This window comes from Manacus candei, unplaced genomic scaffold (genome assembly GCF_025592945.1).
Source record: "Manacus candei isolate 608988 ecotype Guabito, Panama unplaced genomic scaffold, ASM2559294v1 h1tg000086l, whole genome shotgun sequence".
NCBI lineage: Eukaryota > Metazoa > Chordata > Aves > Passeriformes > Pipridae > Manacus > Manacus candei.
This window is the reverse complement of record NW_026138134.1, coordinates 749,291-766,858: the sequence shown is the minus strand read 5'-3', so window position 1 is coordinate 766,858 and position 17,568 is coordinate 749,291. Positions and strand designations below refer to the sequence as shown.

The 17,568-nt window shown below is 54.9% G+C and overlaps 1 protein-coding gene across 1 annotated transcript; it reads left to right on the top strand.

The window, feature by feature from the left end:
- The first annotated feature begins 4,048 nt into the window (after positions 1-4,048).
- Positions 4,049-16,372, top strand: ADAMTS15 (ADAM metallopeptidase with thrombospondin type 1 motif 15). Its single transcript, XM_051812412.1, has 8 exons — positions 4,049-5,235; positions 9,417-9,549; positions 10,086-10,253; positions 10,679-10,962; positions 11,746-11,923; positions 12,021-12,202; positions 12,780-12,955; positions 13,381-16,372. Exons 1-8 carry the CDS (start codon positions 4,321-4,323, stop codon positions 14,159-14,161), a joined length of 2,817 nt encoding a protein of 938 aa, XP_051668372.1. The 5' UTR covers positions 4,049-4,320; the 3' UTR covers positions 14,162-16,372.
- Positions 16,373-17,568: the final 1,196 nt, after the last annotated feature.

Genomic DNA, 17,568 nt, shown 5'->3' with positions numbered 1-17,568 from the left:
CTGGGTCATAAATCTCCGGGCTGAAGGTGATCAGAATCCCGTGATATTGTTTCTTGGGATATGTGGGACCATCATCAAGCTCCTCTAAATTTTCTCGTGCTGCCTTAAAACATCCTGGAAAAAAACTATTGAAAAAAAAACAGGAGAGAGCCTTAAATACCAAGAGGAGTGAAGAGAGAGGGGAATTTTGGATGCTTTCAGGGTAAAGGAACAATCAGCATCCCCAGGACCTGCAATACTGAATGGAAACTGGGCAAAATCGAGCTTTATGGTTTTTTCAGCATACCATGCTATTCCCATATGGAATCCCTGCGAGATTCTAGTGGAGACAGTATGTATTGGGACCGTGTGAGAAGGCAGCAGAGATGCACAAAGCACAGGGATCCTTCTTCTGTGTCACCTCTGCATGTGGGGAGCAAGCTGGTTTGATTTTTGTGGTGGGACACATAGACAGGTGCTTGAAGATGTTTAAATCATACATCCTTTTCTACCACAAGGTTGAAGTGCTGCTGCCATCCCTGTTGCATAGAATAACCACATGGGAAACCCCAGGAGGAGCATCTTGCCCATCTCCCATCCCATCATCCAGCCAGAACAAATCTAATTAAATCCAGCATCTTCCTGGACCAAAGATGGTGCAGGTTTTAGCTTACAAAGTCCTCCATGTGCTCAGGTTTCTTGCCTATCTCACCTTCAATAACCTCACCTAGACACAGCCAGATTTCTCTCTCCAAGCCTTTCTTTCCTGGAAAACCACCTAACAATGCACTTTGACTCATCCTCAGTCCCTGGAGAGGATCCTCCTTCGTGCCCATGTGGTGGGGAGTAGAGAGAGCACAGCCTGAACTTTTGGGAGGGAGCCCAAGCTTTAGATCTGCCAACCTTTCAGCCAAAGTCAAGTGAAGGGCCTAAACTCCAGCTATTCCCTGCCTTAACCACCTTTGCACTCAATCTTTGGCCTAAAATTTTCAGATGGTCTATTTAAAACTATTTCTTTGGTGAACTGGAACATCCAGTAGGTATGTGAGGTCTGGGGGAGGAGGAGGTGTGTTTCTTTTCTTATATTTTTAAACTCATACTCTTGGTATCCCAATGGTGAATAAAAGAAAGAAAATAACTTGTCACTGTTTCCTGGAGATGCTTGGGATGAAGCAGGAGGAAGATGGGAGAAGGAGAATCCACGCTGTAAACCATCTCGCACTGATATTTCAAGATGAGGGTGAGTGATGGAGTAGGTCTGGGTGAGATAAGTTTTACCTTAAAGTGGTTTCTAGGCAAAAATCGAAGTAGGAGCCAAATTTACCTTATATACCTCAATATACCTTGTTATCTGTAGCTGCCCTGAGGTTCAAAGGCATCTTCCTTCTCCATTCCCTGCTTAGGGTGTGCTCTCCTTCCGATCACCTATATCCGTCCCATTTCCATCAAATTCAGACAAACTACAGGAGTGAGGAGCAGCCCCGAGCACCTGGAAAGCCACATGGAGTGACACCAAGGTGCCACCTTGGACCAGCTCCTTCCTGAAGGTGTAAAGGGCTGTGGGGTGCAAACAACTGCTGGTTGGTCCTCAAAGAAAAAAAAAATCACATCACATCCTTGAGCTAGAGAAAAAATAAAATAAAAATGTGCCTCCCTTCTGGTCTGGAGTGCTCCGAGACATTCCTGTACCCCCTGGAGCTGCCTGGAAAGGGTGAGCAATATTCCTGCACGTACTCCTCAGCTTTTCTACTCACTGTGGGCAGGAAAATGAAGCACCAGATGGTTTGGTTTGGAAACAAAGCAACCTACCTTGGGGTAGGTGATTCCCAGCTGCTCAGAGAAAGACAGTGAGGACTGGGGAGGCTGTGATGGAGCAGCTGATCCATCCCTACACTTCCACCCCAAGGACGTTGGCACAGCGTCAGTGTCATGGGACACAGTGAGTCCTGTGCCTGATAGGATGGAATGGGTCTCAGCTCAGGCACAGCCAAAACACTTGCATTTTCTGCCTGTCTTTCCCCATCAGGAGGCAATCAGATGTTCTCCAGGCTGGAGATGAAGTCCTGCCAGTTCACTTTGACTCATCCTCTGCTGCTGGAGATGTCCCAGATGGAGGGGCTGGAGCTCCAGGGCAGCAATGACTAACTCGGCTGAGGTACCTGGTGGCACCTCTGGGACCATGTGCCATCCTGTATGCTGCTGTTGTCTCTGGATAAACTCATGCTGTTGAACAGGGCAATGCCATGGGAAGAAGTTCCCTCCTGGCACCTCAGGACGCTCAAGGTTATGTCCCTCTCCCCTTTCCCCTCTGCTCCCTGTGCTGCCCATTTTCTCTCTGTGATCTTATCCACATCCCTGACCATGTTGCAGTTTGGCCAGCAGACAAAATCCCTGATTCCCTCAACCCAGTGCAGTCAGCTGGTTATTTGGGGTCACAAGTTCAGCTGCAAGGCACGCGACCAAGCAAACCACAGCACAGGGACGCGTTGGCATCAAAACGAGCCAGGCTGTGGGCTCTGCCTCTTAGGCAACAGCCTTGGCTTTTATTTCATACATGCACACATTCCTAAGCTGTGCCTGCAGCCTTTGCTGGGGCTTGAAATCACATCAAAGCCAGCCTATCCATGAAAGGCCTTACTTTTATCATTAAACCAACCTGTGGGGGTTATTGGTGCCGATAAATCTGTTCCTCAGCCATAGATGGTTGCTGAGGACTCTTCATTGCTCTTCTTTTAACTGTTCTGCTTCCAGAAATCCTACCCACGGTGACATCTTTGTACCTCCCAAGAGCATCAGCTGCCCCAGCATCCTCCAGACACTGTTCTGGTGATCACTCTGGTGGGCGTAGGGAAATTCCCATGTACTCCATTGGGTGTCTCAGAGGAGAGGATATTGCAGGTGTTAACACTTCTGGAGTGCTCCCTTTGGTGACCCTGGGGATGAAAAGAGGCTGAGCTCTTCCTCAGAAATGGAAATAACCTTTGCCCCTCAGCTGGAGCCACTGAATGGCACTGGGGTGGAGTAGCAAGGGATGCAATGAAAGCTGGTTCCCTGGGAAGAAGAGTTCTGGGATCCCCCTGATCTGTAGACAGGGACCATTTAGCTGGGCTGGCAAGTCTGGAGGTGCATGGAGGGACACAGCCCAGCCCTCATTGCTAAATCACCCAGGCTGTGAAAAACATATGTTAATATCTTCCCAAATAAGTCTGGGAACTAAGCCCTCTGCGTCCAAACAGCAGGTCCCCCACTACACTGAACCGTCCCAAATACCAGCACAGAGCAGAGGATGGGGGGCTGGACTAACTGACCTTTAAAGGTCGTTTTCCAACCCAAACTATTCCATGATTCAATGATTCTCTGACATTTCATCTTCCCTGCACACCCCCGTTGCAACCAGAGTACCTCCCCCCCCGCCCCCCCTTCCCCCCGTGGGGTCACAGAGCTCCATCCTCTCCCAACGCTTAGAGCAGGACCCAGAACAACCAGAGTGGCAGGAGGGAGAGTGGCAGATGGGAGTATCCCTGGGGAGCTGCAGAGTTCCCCTCTAAGCTGCAGGAATAAAAGTGAAGAGGGTCTCCCTCCATCCCATCCTATTGCCCAGCCCTCCTGCTCCCAACTCCCCCAATCCTATCCCATTCCCACCCTCCCACATTCCACCCCCCCATCCCACCTCATTCTATTCCATCCCACCACCCACCCCATCTCACCTCATCTCATCCCACCCCTACCCCACACCATCTCGAGCCCCCATAGCGTTCCACCCAACCTCATCCCATTCCACTCCGTTCCAACCTATTCCATCCCACCCCCCATCCCATCTCACCCTAGCCCCCCATCGCATTTCACCCCATCCGCGCCCCCCATCCCACCTAATTCCATTCCATCCCATCCCACCACCCACGCTATCTCCCCTCATCCCATCACACCCCCTATCCCACCCCATCCCCACCCCACCCTCTCCCACCATTCCACACCCCCCGGCGGTGCCGCCCGCCCCGCCGCTCCGCCCCAGGGAGGTGGTGGCAGCCCCGGGCGGAGCGCGGTCCTGTCCCGGCCCCGCTCGGCTGCTCCGGCGGCCCCGCTCGGCCCCGCTCGGCCCCGCTCCCAGCCCCCCGCCCCGGAGTGGCTGCGGCGGGGCCAAGCCGCGCCCCGCTCCCCCCGCTCCCTCACTATAAAACCCCGGCGCGCCCCGCAAGGCAGGTACTGGCGGGGTCGCTCCGCTCCCTCCAGCTTCCGCGGGTCCAGGAGGAAGAGGAGGGAGGAAGGGGGGGGCCGGGTCCTGCTTTCTCCCCCCGCGCCTCCCCCGAACCCCGATGCCGCCGGCCTGAGCCCGCCGGGACGATGCTGCCGCTGCTGCCACTGCTGCTGTTGGGCGCCCCGGGGCTGAGCCTGCCCTCGGGGGGACCCCCAGACCCCGACACTGCGCTGGTCACCCCTCTCCGCCTGGACCCCGACATCAACGGGCCGGCTTATTTCAGGGGGGGGCCGGCCGAGCCCCCCCGGGGAGGGCAGGCAGTGGTGATCCAGCTCTCGGCTTTCGGGGAGGATTTCTACCTCCACCTCTCCCCCGACGCCCGTTTCATCGCGCCCTCCTTCGCCGCTCACTACTTGGGAGCGGCCGGCCGGCCCCTTCCCGCTCTCCGCCACTGCTTCTATTCAGGGGATGTCAACGCCGACCGCGAGTCCTTCGCCGCCCTCAGCCTTTGCGGGGGGCTCCGGGGGGCCTTCGGCTACCGGGGAGCCGAATACCTCATCAGCCCGCTGGCGGGGGGGGCGGCCAGAGGAGTCCATCACCTGCAGCGCCGCAGCCCCGGCCGCCCCGTCGGGTCTGGAGCATCCCGGTGCGCCGTGGGCTCCGGGCTCACACCTGGCGTGCTGCAGGCGCTCGACAAGTACCGGGGGCGTGCGGGGGGGAAAGGGGGTCGGGCCAAGCGCTTTGCCTCGGTGCCACGTTATGTGGAGACGTTGGTGGTGGCTGACGAGTCGATGGTGAAGTTCCACGGGGATGACCTCCAGCACTACCTGCTCACCCTCATGGCCACAGCCGCCCGCCTCTACAAGCACCCCAGCATCCGTAACCCCATTCAGATCTCCGTGGTCAAGTTCCTCCTCATTGGGCAGGATGACAAGGGGCCCAAGGTCACCAGCAACGCTGCCCTTACCCTCCGCAACTTCTGCGCCTGGCAGAAGAAGTGGAACAAAGTCAGCGACAAGCACCCCGAGTACTGGGACACCGCCATCCTCTTCACCAAGCAGGTGGGTGCAGGGGGGTGGTCTGGAGGAACTGTCCCCCATTTCAAGGAGCCCTGCACTGTGCTAAGGCGTTCTGCCATCTGCACCCCACCTCTGTGGTGCTGCACGAGGGAGGAGGTTGTGCTTCTGGCCGATTCCCCTTTCCCAAGGGAACCTCCACTCTCAGATGCTGTGGTGGGGTGGAGCAGAGGCATGGAGCCAGCCCTTGCTGTCCCCTGGGCAGGTTTTGGCCAGCAGTCTGGAACAATCCCTGCCAGGGGATAAATGAGGCCAGGAGGTGCCCAAAGACAGGTTGCCCCACAGGGAGAAACCTTCTGCTTCATCCCCTGTCTCCTGGCAGCCAATGCTCTGCGGCTCTGGCTTCCAGCAGCCACCACTCTGAAATGAGGGGGCTGAACCCAGAAGAGGAGGAACATGGCCCCGCTTCCCCCTCCCCAGTTGGGAAGAGCTTCTGGTGCCACCTGCCAAGAAAAATACCTCTCCCTGCTTCCTCTGACTCATGCATGAGGTCCTCCTGAGAACCTGGAGCTCTCCTCCATGCTGGCTGCGCTGCATGGACCCGGTTCAGGGCTGGAAGTGAAGCACCAGAGATTCAGCCAGTGCTACAGCCATGGGCTACAGGGGAGGGGGGACAGGGGAAAGCGTCCCCCACATCTGCTGTGGGCTGGACACATCCCTGTGCAGGGAGAGGGGCTTTGAGCTTCCTTTGGCACAGGCTCTGCAGGCAATGTGGGGTGTGGGATGAACTCTGCCTCCTTCCACCCCCACAAACTGGGTGATACTGCTCCAACAACCTACTTCCAATGCTCCTCCTTCCTTGTGGTCCTGTTCCAGCGTGGACATCAATTCAGTGCCTGCATCCCGAAATCACTGATGGGATGGGAGGAGGATGAGCCCAGCTTGGAGAGTACAGTAACATCCTACCCTGGCTGCAGCAGGCTTTGGCAGCAAAGGCTTCTTCTCCTTTCGCTAGCCCTGACGAGATGTTTTTGGATTAGGGACAGGTCAGGCACTCCTCTCAATGGCAGGGAGACCATTCCCAAAACATCTCTGCAAGTCAAACACTTCTGAGTGGGAAGGATATAACATCCCGCTCAGTTCAGCTGTCCCTAGGCTGAGGTCAGCGTAGGCTGACAATGGCCCTGGAGCAGGAGTGATGCTGTGCAGGACGTGCAAGACCTTGTCCTTCCCCTCTTCTTGTCCCCCTGCCCCGGGCCAGCTGTGAATCCTGCGGGAGCACAGGCAGGATTGAAGCCCCGGCTGCTGGAGCAGCTCCTGCCTACATGGGGAGGCTTGAAGAAGTGGACACTGCTAACAGCCCTGCAGGGATGAGCCAGCTCCATCTCTGGTGGGAACCTGGTGAGGTCACCAGAGCTGCAGGTGGGACAGAGCCGGTCCCAGTGATCCAAAAGCTGTCGATCATGGCTGGGCTGCATTTTTTACACATTGCTAAACCAGCCATTCTTGAAATCCCAAAGCAAGCTCCGTGCACAGGCACACGATCGATGAGACATCTGCCTTTCTTGAGTGCATCCATCTGTGGTCCCCTGAAACCTTGAAGCTTATCTCCCTGCCAAAAAGCTGTTACATAAGCCCCTGACTCAAATTTCACCTCCAGCCCAGTTGATAGGCAGTTTCCAGTTATGTCAACGAGTTGCTGATGAATGGGGCTGTCCTTTCCTGCTTGGCTTTGCTCCCTCCCAACATCAGTCGTGCTGGATGGTGGATTTGCCTTTGGGGAGCTCAGTCCTGAGCCACCTGAGCTGGTGCTGTTGGAGGGTCCCGCAGAGCATCCAGCCTTCAGCTGCCCTCCTGTCTCTTGGAAATATTCTTGCACAGCACAGCAGAGAGCTCAGCCATTCTTCCCACCCATCCTGGACCAACAGATGTTTGCTGAACATCTTTGCTGTGCTGTAAAACCGAAGGGGTGCTGCATGAAGGAACTGCAGTGTAGCAGATGCTGCAGGGGAGTTTGGAAATGCTGTAGCTCAAGGCTCAGCTTTTTGGAGTTGCTTTGGATGCCCACAGGAAGCCTCCATGGAAGGGAGAGAGAGCTTATGAGCTGGTCTCTGAGTAGGTGAATTAATGCACAAGCCACAAGGATCCTCGCAGCTGACTTGGAGAACATCTTGAAGTTCACAAGGGATGAGGAAAAGGGATGAGGAAGGTCCCACAGAGGAAGAGTCAAGCTGTCAGGAGAGTGCCAATGGTGCATTCAGCAGGTTGTCTGCAGCCCTTTGGGGCACTGAGCATCCTCCCCGTGTCTGTGCTGTCAGCGGAGGATATCAGGGATGGTGAGCAAAGGCAGAGCCGGCACTCTGCACGCTTTCCTGCCTTAAACCTCTTCCAGTTCTCTCTCCTCCCTTCTGTAGCTCCATCCTTGCATTGCCTCTCCTCCTAAGCAGGCTTATGCCCAGCAAGGCTGGAGGAGGTGTTTTATGGGGCTCAGCACCCCTCATTAAAGCCCAGAGATGCTGCCTGGCGTCCCTTGGCCGCCCCAAGGAGGTCGTGGTGGGGGAATCAGGGCGTACCCGGTGACGAGCTGCTTGTCGTGTATCCCAGCTGGTGAGGTTCAGAGCCAGAAGTGGGTCAGTGTGTCAGTGCAGGTGTTAGACCGGGAGCCAAAATCTCGCTGCGCCTGTGAGGGAACTCTTCAAAGAGCGGCCACCTTGTCCCCGTGATGCTCTGTCATCCCTCCCCACGCACCTTCCTTACCCCCAAACACTCAGCGCTGGGGAGAGCATGGGCGGGGGGGCCTGGGCCAGCTGCATCCCTGGGTTAGCTCAGCATGGTGATGGCACTGGCTCTTGGTGGTGTTTTGGGACTGGGGACCCTGTGCTTGGGCTTGTCAGCACCATTAATCACCCCATGCCCACTGGTGGTGGCCCTGTATGGGGCTGTGGGTTTGGACCTGCTTCTCCCTGCCAGCATTGAGGCAGGGGGTGGGATCAGGGATGCAGCAGGGTCCCAGCTGATGGGGAAAGTGTTGCAGAGCAAAGTGCTGAACCCACTTGTATGACGGGGTGTTCCACCACCAGCCCAGACCCAGACATTTCTTCACCTCTCTGAAGATCACGGTCTTGCCTGTGCCTCAGGTCTCCTGCTAAAGCCATCTCAGCCCTGGCCAGGGCTCTCTGAAGTCATCAGGACTGTTATTTACCCGCAGCTGAACCTGCCTGCACGGGAATGCCTTTCAGCTTGGAAACCTTGCTGGAAATGTTGGCAGAGCAGCTCCTGCAGGATTTTGAGCAGCCCAGGCTCTTTGGCTGGGCGAGCGTTGAGCATGAATCACACTTATTTATAGCATGGAAGCGCCCCTTGAGTCCCTTACGTTTTCTTTTCATGTGGAAAGCAGCTCCCTGCACCCCATGTAGCCTCCCCAGCAACTTTGGGACAGGACCGAGGGATGGAGATGGTGCTCTACCCCTATCAAAACACTGATGCACCCCAGCAGGGGAAGGGAGCACCTGAGGGCAAGGTTATTACCAAGCTGCAGCAACGGTGTGTCTTAAATGGACTTTTTATTTACACAAGCACCTTTGGATCCTGGAGAAGGGTAGATTCACCTACAACAAGATCCTTTCCATCCTCTCCCCTGGCAGCATCTGTGTGGGGTCAGGCTGTCCTCAGTTTGGGGGTGGAAGGCTGGGCTAATTCCTCTTGCTTGCTCCTTGAGGGATGGCTGCGGAGTGTCTTGGAGAGGCAGGAGCGCTTCCTTTAGCCTTGGAAACCTCTGGCCCTGGACCAGTGGCTTCTTCTTCCTAGGAAAAAGTTGAGAAATGAGGTTGGGAAGTGGGTCAGCTGTGGGTCCAAGGCCAGATGTAGTCCCATCCGCTCACCTGGGTCTGGTCCTTGAGCTCACACTTAAGAAGATGGGAGCCAGACTGGCTTCTCCACGCTGAAACCAGCTCCGCCCTGGCTGGAGGAACTGTTTGGGTGGGAAAAGCTGTTGCTGAAGGCACAGCAGGATGCTAGACACACCCCTGGTGCCAGGGTTAAATACAAACATACCGTTGCAGCCTGGTCTGGGTCAGGATTCAAATTTCCTGCCTCTGTGATTTCCATCCCTTTGTGCTTTCTCCCCCTCAGCAGCGCCCCTTGGGGTACCAGGTACGGGGTGCGGATGGGGAACTGCAGTACCTGTGCCGTCCTCAGAACTAACCTCTACCCTTTGTGCCTGGCAGGACCTATGTGGTGCCACCACCTGTGACACTCTGGGGATGGCAGATGTGGGCACCATGTGTGACCCCAAGCGCAGCTGCTCTGTCATCGAGGACGATGGGCTGCCCTCAGCTTTCACCACCGCCCATGAGCTGGGTAAGGCTCCCTGCTCTCCTCTCCTTCTTGGGAGGAATTACAGGAGCTGGCAGGGCTCAAAATAACCCTGGTTTTGTCTTCTGGAAGATGAGACAATGACCGGTGTTGGGTGATCGGAAAACTCCACCTCGGGGCACGAGACTGCGCCCAAGCCAGGTGGAAAAGGGTAGCTGAGGAAGCAGAAGGCTTTGCTGTTGTCGTTGCTACCACAGTGGGTTTCCAGGATTCAGGAGTCCTGAAATAACAGGCAGAGGGCACAGCTGGGAGGAGGAGGAGGGAGGGGGGAGAGTGCTGAAGTCACCTTCTTTTTGCAATTTCCCTTGTCCTTCCTTTCCTGAGTGCTTTCCTCATGCACAAAGCACCTGGGAAAGAACTGGAAAGCTCACTGGCTCTCCTGGTCTGCCCACAGCCATTGTAATCCTTGCAAGGGCCTGCACCGCTCCGTGCCTCAGTTTCCCTTGTTGCAGGAAGCTGTGGGGGCCCTGCTCTGCCTGGCCTGCACGGTTATTCACGCTGCCCCCTTTGTGCAACCCCAGGCCACGTCTTCAACATGCCCCATGACAATGTGAAGGCCTGTGAGGAGGTCTTCGGCCAGCTGAAGACCAACCACATGATGTCCCCCACCCTCATCCAGATCGACCGGGCCAAACCCTGGTCAGCCTGCAGCGCTGCCATCATCACTGACTTCCTCGACAGTGGCCACGGTGAGCCCTCCTGTGCCCCTCGCCCTCTTACCTGTGTCTCTGCCCTGTGGGAGCAGGGTCCATCCCTGGGTGTGTTTACTGGGAGACATGGGGGGCTGTAGAGCAGTTCTTCTCCTGGCTCTGCAAACAAATTCAGAAGGAAAGGGGGAGTTTGGCAGCATTTCTGTACCATCCAGGCTTCCTAGGTGCTGGGGTGCCTTCAGCAGTGACATCTGTGCTGAGGCTGCTGGCACAGCTCCACAGCATCACCAGGAGATGAAGTCACTCGGGTCTGGGATGCAGCTGACCTCAAGGGTATCCCTGGGGTAGCACCTGGATAGCTTTGGCCAAATTTCCAGCAGCCATCCCTCACTCTCCCTTCCCACACTGGTCCATACAACTCCCCCAGGACCTGGTAGACCCTCTCTCCCTCTCCATTCCTGCAGGGGACTGCTTGCTGGACCAGCCCACCAAACCCATCCCACTGCCCGAAGACCTGCCGGGGACAAGCTACAGCCTGAACCAGCAGTGTGAGCTGGCCTTCGGGGTGGGCTCCAAGCCCTGCCCCTATATGCAGTACTGTGCCAAGCTCTGGTGCACGGGTAAGGCACGTGGGCAGATCGTGTGCCAGACTCGGCACTTCCCCTGGGCCGATGGCACTGGCTGTGGCGATGGGCGCTTCTGCCTGAAGGGAGCCTGCGTGGAGAGGCATAACATCAGCAAGTACAGGGTGAGTACCTGTGCTAGGAGCCCCAAAAACATCCCCTGGGGTCGCTCCGAGTGGGTGCTGGCTGAGCAACTCCTCCACCTCCTGGTGCTGGGAACCCAGCGTGAGGTGACTGATGTGGGAGGAACTGGACATCCTCTGTGCGGCCTCACCTTGAATATTATGGCAGTTTTGGGCACTGGAATATAAGAAAGATATTAAGCCATTAGAGAGTGTCCAAAGATGGAGATGGGCCATGAGGGGAAGCCGTGTGAGGAGCAGCTGAGGGCACTTGGTCTGTTCAGCTGGAGGAGACTGAGGGGAGACCTCATTGCAGTTCCAACTTCCTTGGGAGGGGTGGAGGAGGGGCAGGCCCTGAGCTCTGCTCTGTGTGACCAGTGACAGGACCCCAAGGAATTGGCCTGGAGTTGTATCAGGGCAGGCTTAGGTTGGATCTTAGAAAAAGGTTCTTCCCCCAGAGGGTGGTCGGGCACTGACCAGGCTCCCCAGGGCAGTGGGCACGGCCCCAAGGCTGCCAGAGCTCCAGGAGGGTTTGGATGATCCTCTGGGGCACAGGGTGTAACTCTTGGGGATGGGCCTGTGCAGGGCTGAGGGTTGGACTCGATGATCCTTGTGGGGCCCTTCCAACTCAGCACATTCTGTGATTCTGTGGTATTTCTCAAAGAGTGATGCTGCTGCTCTGCTCTGGTCAGCCCTGGGCAGGTTTGGGGGCAGCTGGAGGTTTTGCTGGTGAAGGGATGGAGATAGTGAAGGGGATGCAGCATCTCATCCCCTGTATCCCCTCAGGTGGACGGTGGCTGGGCCAAGTGGGCTCCCTACGGGCAGTGCTCCCGGACGTGCGGTGGTGGGGTGCAGCTGGCAAAGCGGGAATGCACTGACCCGGTGCCGGCCAATGGGGGCTCCTACTGTGAGGGAATCCGCGTCAAGTACCGCTCCTGCAACCTGGAGCCCTGCCCTGCTGCAGGTAAGGGGCTGGAGCTCAGCTTGAGCTGTGACAACCCCATAAAACCAGAGCTGGAGGTCCAGGCTGGTACTCAGCCCCACATCCCTATTTTTTCCAGTGCCAGGGAAGAGCTTCCGTGAGGAGCAATGTGAGGCTTTCAATGGCTACAGTCACAGCACCAACCGCCTCACTGCCTCCGTCTCCTGGGTCCCCAAATACTCCGGAGTCTCACCCCGGGATAAGTGCAAGCTCATCTGCCGGGCTAATGGCACCGGCTACTTCTACGTGCTGGCACCCAAGGTAGGTGAGAGACCCCCAGAGTCAGCACCTGGGCTGTGGGATAACTCCAGTGAGTCTGGAAACGAATGAATTTTCTTTGTCTGGTGGGTGGATGGTGTTAGATGAGGTGGTAGAGGAGGGGAATCCACCAGGCTGCTATGAATCAACTGTATGTGTCTGCTTTACCTCAGGGTTAGAGTTGATCCAGAGGTCTTCCTCTGGGTTTGTAAAGGTGCCTCTGGGATATTCCCACAGTCCTGGAATAGAGGATGATAATTATGGTGCTGGGGAAGCGATGTGCAGGACAGGGTGGGCATCCGGACATGGGTCTGAGTGGGGTGATGTTATGGTGTCCCTGCAACGGAAAGGACAGGAAATTCTATAGACAGAGCAGAAAAGGGATGTAGCCTCATCCATCTCTCCTCAGAGACCCCCAAAAATCCTGACTGAAAAACAGAGCCTGAGCAAAGGGCGACATAGTGCCTGCTGGCATCTCCTCAGACCTGTTGGATGAGTTGGGGTTGGACAGCCACCTCTGGGGGAGTTTCGGGAGTGTCAGAGGGAAATGAAGCAGCTTGATTTGCTCACCCTGGTGCAGGTTGTGGATGGTACCCCTTGCTCCCCGGACTCCACCTCGGTCTGTGTCCAGGGCAAATGCATCAAGGCGGGCTGTGACGGGAAGTTGGGCTCCAAGAAGAAGTTCGACAAGTGCAGTGTCTGTGGAGGAGACAACAAGAGCTGCAAGAAAGTCTCGGGCTTGTTCACCAAACCCATGTGAGTGTTTGGTGACCACATGTGCTTGCCCTACACCCAGCTGTGCTTTTAAGGGTGGGGGATGCAGGAAGGTCATGAAGAGGATGATAGGGGATAAGTCCAAGTAAAATCTGCTGATGCTCGTGTACATCACTACATGGAGACCTGGGCTGGCTCTGAAGGAGAAGCAGGACACATTAAATGTGCTACTGGCTCCTGATGATGGAGTTAATCCCTGGAACTGTTGAGCTGAAGCATCTTGCTTGTATCTGTGCAACATCAGCCTTGACAAAACTCAGTGTAGGGAGGAGGTTCAAAATGGCCTTCATGGGAAGGAGGAGACAACTGTAGGGGTGAGAGGATCTCAGGGCTGTAGCTGCAGGGGGCTGAGGTCATGTGTAGCATGATGTCCCTGATGTCCTGCCCTGACTGCTCTTCTCTTCCAGGCACGGCTACAACTTCGTGGTGGTCATCCCTGCAGGTGCCTCCAACATTGACATCCGGCAGCGGGGTTACAAAGGGCTGATCAGCGATGACAACTACCTGGCTCTGAAGAATGCACAGGGCAAGTACCTCCTGAATGGCCACTTCATCGTCTCGGCCGTGGAGAGGGACCTGATGGTGAAGGGCAGCGTCCTGCGCTACAGCGGCACCGGCACCGCTGTCGAGAGCCTCCAAGCCTTCAAGCCCATCCAGGAACCCCTGACTCTGGAGGTGCTCTCCGTGGGGAAGATGACCCCTCCTCGGGTACGCTACTCCTTCTACCTCCCCAAGGAGAGCAAGGAGGACAAGGCCTCCTACAAGAAGGAGGGCAAGACCCCACCAGACCTCAACAACAGTGTGCTCAGCCTGTCCAACCGCCTGGATGGCGGGAGACCAAGCTACAAACGTCCCTCCTACAAGTGGGCGGCGGGTGGTTGGGAGGCCTGTTCCGTCACCTGTGGCGATGGGCTGCAGAAGCGCTCGGTGGCCTGTCGCGATTCCTACGGGCAACCGGCTGCTGAGTGCGACGCGGCGCAGAGACCCCCTGACGTCCGGCTCTGTGGGGAGCCCTGCCCGGCCTGGGAAGCTGGACCTTGGTCTCCCTGCTCCAAGAGCTGCGGACGGGGCTTCAAGAGACGGGCGTTGAAATGTTTGGTCCCAACTGGGCGCCTCCTACCCCGGGAGAATTGCAATTTTCGGAGGAAGCCGCAGGAACTGGATTTCTGCACCTTGAGGCCGTGCTGAGCAGGTCAAGGGGTGTCTGCGAGGAAGGGCGTGGTGTTCCTCTAGCTGGGTGCAGCTGAGCAGCAGCCAGGGGTTGGGAGATGGGGAGATGTCCATAGCACATAGCAAATGGGGGGAAAAGTAAGAAAAAATGGACAAAAAAGGGAGCTGGGTGTTGGGACACCCCACGCACCTGGGAGAGAGGGCTTTTGCCGACCAGGTCTCTCAGAGACAGAGCGGGAATGAACATCTACCTCGAAGCCACTGATTGACACGGAAACCACCAGTGGAGGCAATGGGAGTTGGGGGGGACAGATGGAAATGAGGAGCATCATCACTGCCAGAGATGGATCTATGTACAGGCAGGGAGATGCCCCTAAATTGCACAGTTGAAGCCTCTCCCCACCTTCCCAGGGCCAAGCCTACCTCCTCTCTCCCCTGACTCCTTCAACACTTGTGCTAAGCGGGATCAAAAGGATTTTACCAATGCAATGACTGACAAGGTGCTGGGACTGAGGCCTCCAGGGCTCGCTGGTGGTGACTTTGTGGTCCCAGCAGCGTCCCCAGGCCAGGCTGGAAGGTGGTGGCTTTATTTTCGTTCTCTCGTCATGTTTATGACCTGACCAGTGTAAATTTTATGGTGCTTAACTCTGTATTTCTTTAACCTCCTTCCTCCTCTCCTGATGGATGTAAACCTTGTGTAGCAGGGCCGGTGTTATTCCCAGTGGGATCTCACCTGCCTGAGGGTTTTCTAAGGTGCTTTGGGATGGGGCTCTGTGAGCATCCGGATGCTCCTTGACACCCCAGTCCAGGGCAGTTTGTAACCTGCCCACCTGAAGGCTTTCAGGGTTAAAAGGGATCACTGTGGACCTGAGGTTTGAGCTGTCATTGTAAAAAAGCAACAAGCAACTGTACTGTAGTACCACAGGGTCAGACACAGCCCCAGCAGTCACTGGTGCTTCATTCCACTCTGGAAATGGTGCTTGATGCTTAATGAGACCAGTATGCCATGCCCAGACATCCCACTGCCCTCTGACCTTTGGGCCAGGTTGGGATGTTTTTCCTCTGTGTTAAGCCCCCCTGAGATATCCTGAGCTCTAGCAGAGCTGGTGTAACTGCCTAGCATTGCTTCTGAGCTGCAGAAAGGGAAGATCAATTTGGGTTTCAGGCCCTCCTGGGAGCAAAGAGACTCAGTAGAGTTCAGTAGTGCAGGAAAAGAGGGAATGTTGAGCCTCTTGCTGCTGCAGAGCATCTACAACCACTTTCTCACTCCAGAGTCTTGTGCAAGTGGTTATTCTGTACCTCTGGTGGTTGTGCCCATTGTGGTCAGAGGCTGTTTTACCTCCCTCCAAAAATCATTTAACCATTGTTTAGGTCTCTTGCTAAGATGAAACAAGCAGGGACCATTTAATTTTTTGCTTCATCACTGATGAAGGTGCTTCTTAATTAAATTAGCTGTGACTGGGAGCAAGCCAGAGCATCTGGGTTGACCTACACAGTTTTGGGATCATCAGAAAGGGATTTTATGGATGAGACACAGATTTTGGGTAGGTAGAAGATGCTGTCTCAGCAGGTAAAGGCTTGGAGCTTACCTTGCTTGCTCAGTCCCATGGAGGTACAGCGTGGAAATGCCCCTTGGTTGGCTCCCAAAGGTCTCCAGCTGTGGGCAAGATAAGAACGATGACTACAACCAGGACAGTGGTGGCATGAGGGTTCCCTTGCTAGATCTTTCCACTGGCTTCACAAACTGCATATGACAATGTTTGTGGGCCCATCCTCCCTGGATTGATGTAATTCCTTTTTCAACACAATAGTATTCTGCGTCTCCACACTGCTCCACAGAGCCAGGAGCAGATGTTGTGGTTGCTCTGCACAGCAGGGAAGAGGATTTAACATTCTTAGGAAATCCCTCCCAGGTCTCCATTCCCGTGAACATACCATCCATTTTTGGAGAGTTTTCCCGCCGAGCCTTTCCTTTGGGGACAGAGCTCTGAGGAGCTGCACTTTAGTGTCTTGCCATCCCACAGCTGGTTTCCAAGCCACCAAGCAATTGTCACCCTTGATCCCAGGGAGGGCAGGGATTCCTTGTGTGAGGTTCTTTTGCTGAGAGTGCAGCAAAAGGACGGAGATGCCAATGGAACTGGCTGCTTTGTGTATACCATGTATACTGAACCTTGATCTCTGCTGTTTGTGCATCAATAGCAACCTGAAATAAAACTGTATTTAAAATTACACCTGCTTCCCAGTGGCACATGGTCCTGCCAAAGTTATTATTTGGTGGCTGCAGGGCATTTCAAGTCTTATTGTGAACCCAACCTTTTAAAGCCTTGGCTCATTAATTGAAGAACAAAACAACACCTTTGAAAGCCCAACAGGTTTATTCTGACTTGGTTCTGCTATAGGATTTGTTGTTGGTAAAAAAGAAACCCAAGCTGAAGGATCCCAGAGGAGGATCAGTCCCTGTGAGCCCCAAGGGTCACCACCAGCAGAATGTTAAATGAACAAGGCTGGTTTGCTGAAATCAGGCTGTTCTTTTGTCAGAGAATACAGAGTTAAAAGGATTGATGTAAACTGAAACAGCACTCACACATCCTGGAACAACCACGGCTGTGGTTGTGGAGTCAGAGCCCTCCTTCCCTGTTCCCCTGGGGCCCTTCCTTTTACTGGGACACATCAGCTCAGGGCTGCCTGATGTCACCCCCTCCAGCTCTCAGCAGACTGCCTGAGATTTTATTTTCCTCCAGCAAATGCAACTTATTTCTCTGTTACGTTGTATGATTTGGCAAATTTCGTGTTTTATTGGGGGGCAAGCTGTGCAAGTTTGGAGTTGGCTTCCTGCCAAATCTCCGAAACTCGACAACAGGGTCTCCTTCCCAGAGAGGGAAGGAAAAAAAAACGAAAGACCAGGCAGCCAAAGTTCTAGCCAATATATATATATATATTATGTATAAAACAGAGATATACAATGAGAATTATATATATGAATCTATGACCCCAAATAGCTTCCCGAAGTCGAAGGGAAGAGGGGGGAAGGGAGAAGGGAAAAGGATAAAATAGGGTGAAAAGGGACAAATAATAAAACAGATCTACACAATCTAAAAACCCAGCAAAGCTGAAGAATTGGCAAGAGCTCACCACTTCCCTTGAAAGAAAGCAGTACGTCTGGACACGGCCCAGCACTCCCCCCTCACGCGTGGCCGATAACAGCAGTCACTGTAGGCCTCAGCTCCAGATAAGCCAGGCTCAGACAGGGACCACCGTTCTCCAACCTCGCCGGAAGAGAAGAGAGCGAACTCTCTTATCAAAGCCTTATTTATACCCTAGGTTACGTAAAGGAATAGCATGGAATACTTCCTTGGTCACCTTCCCAGTTCCTTCCTGGTTACAAGCTGGTTTCCAGGAAGGCCTAGACTGAAACCATCACATTC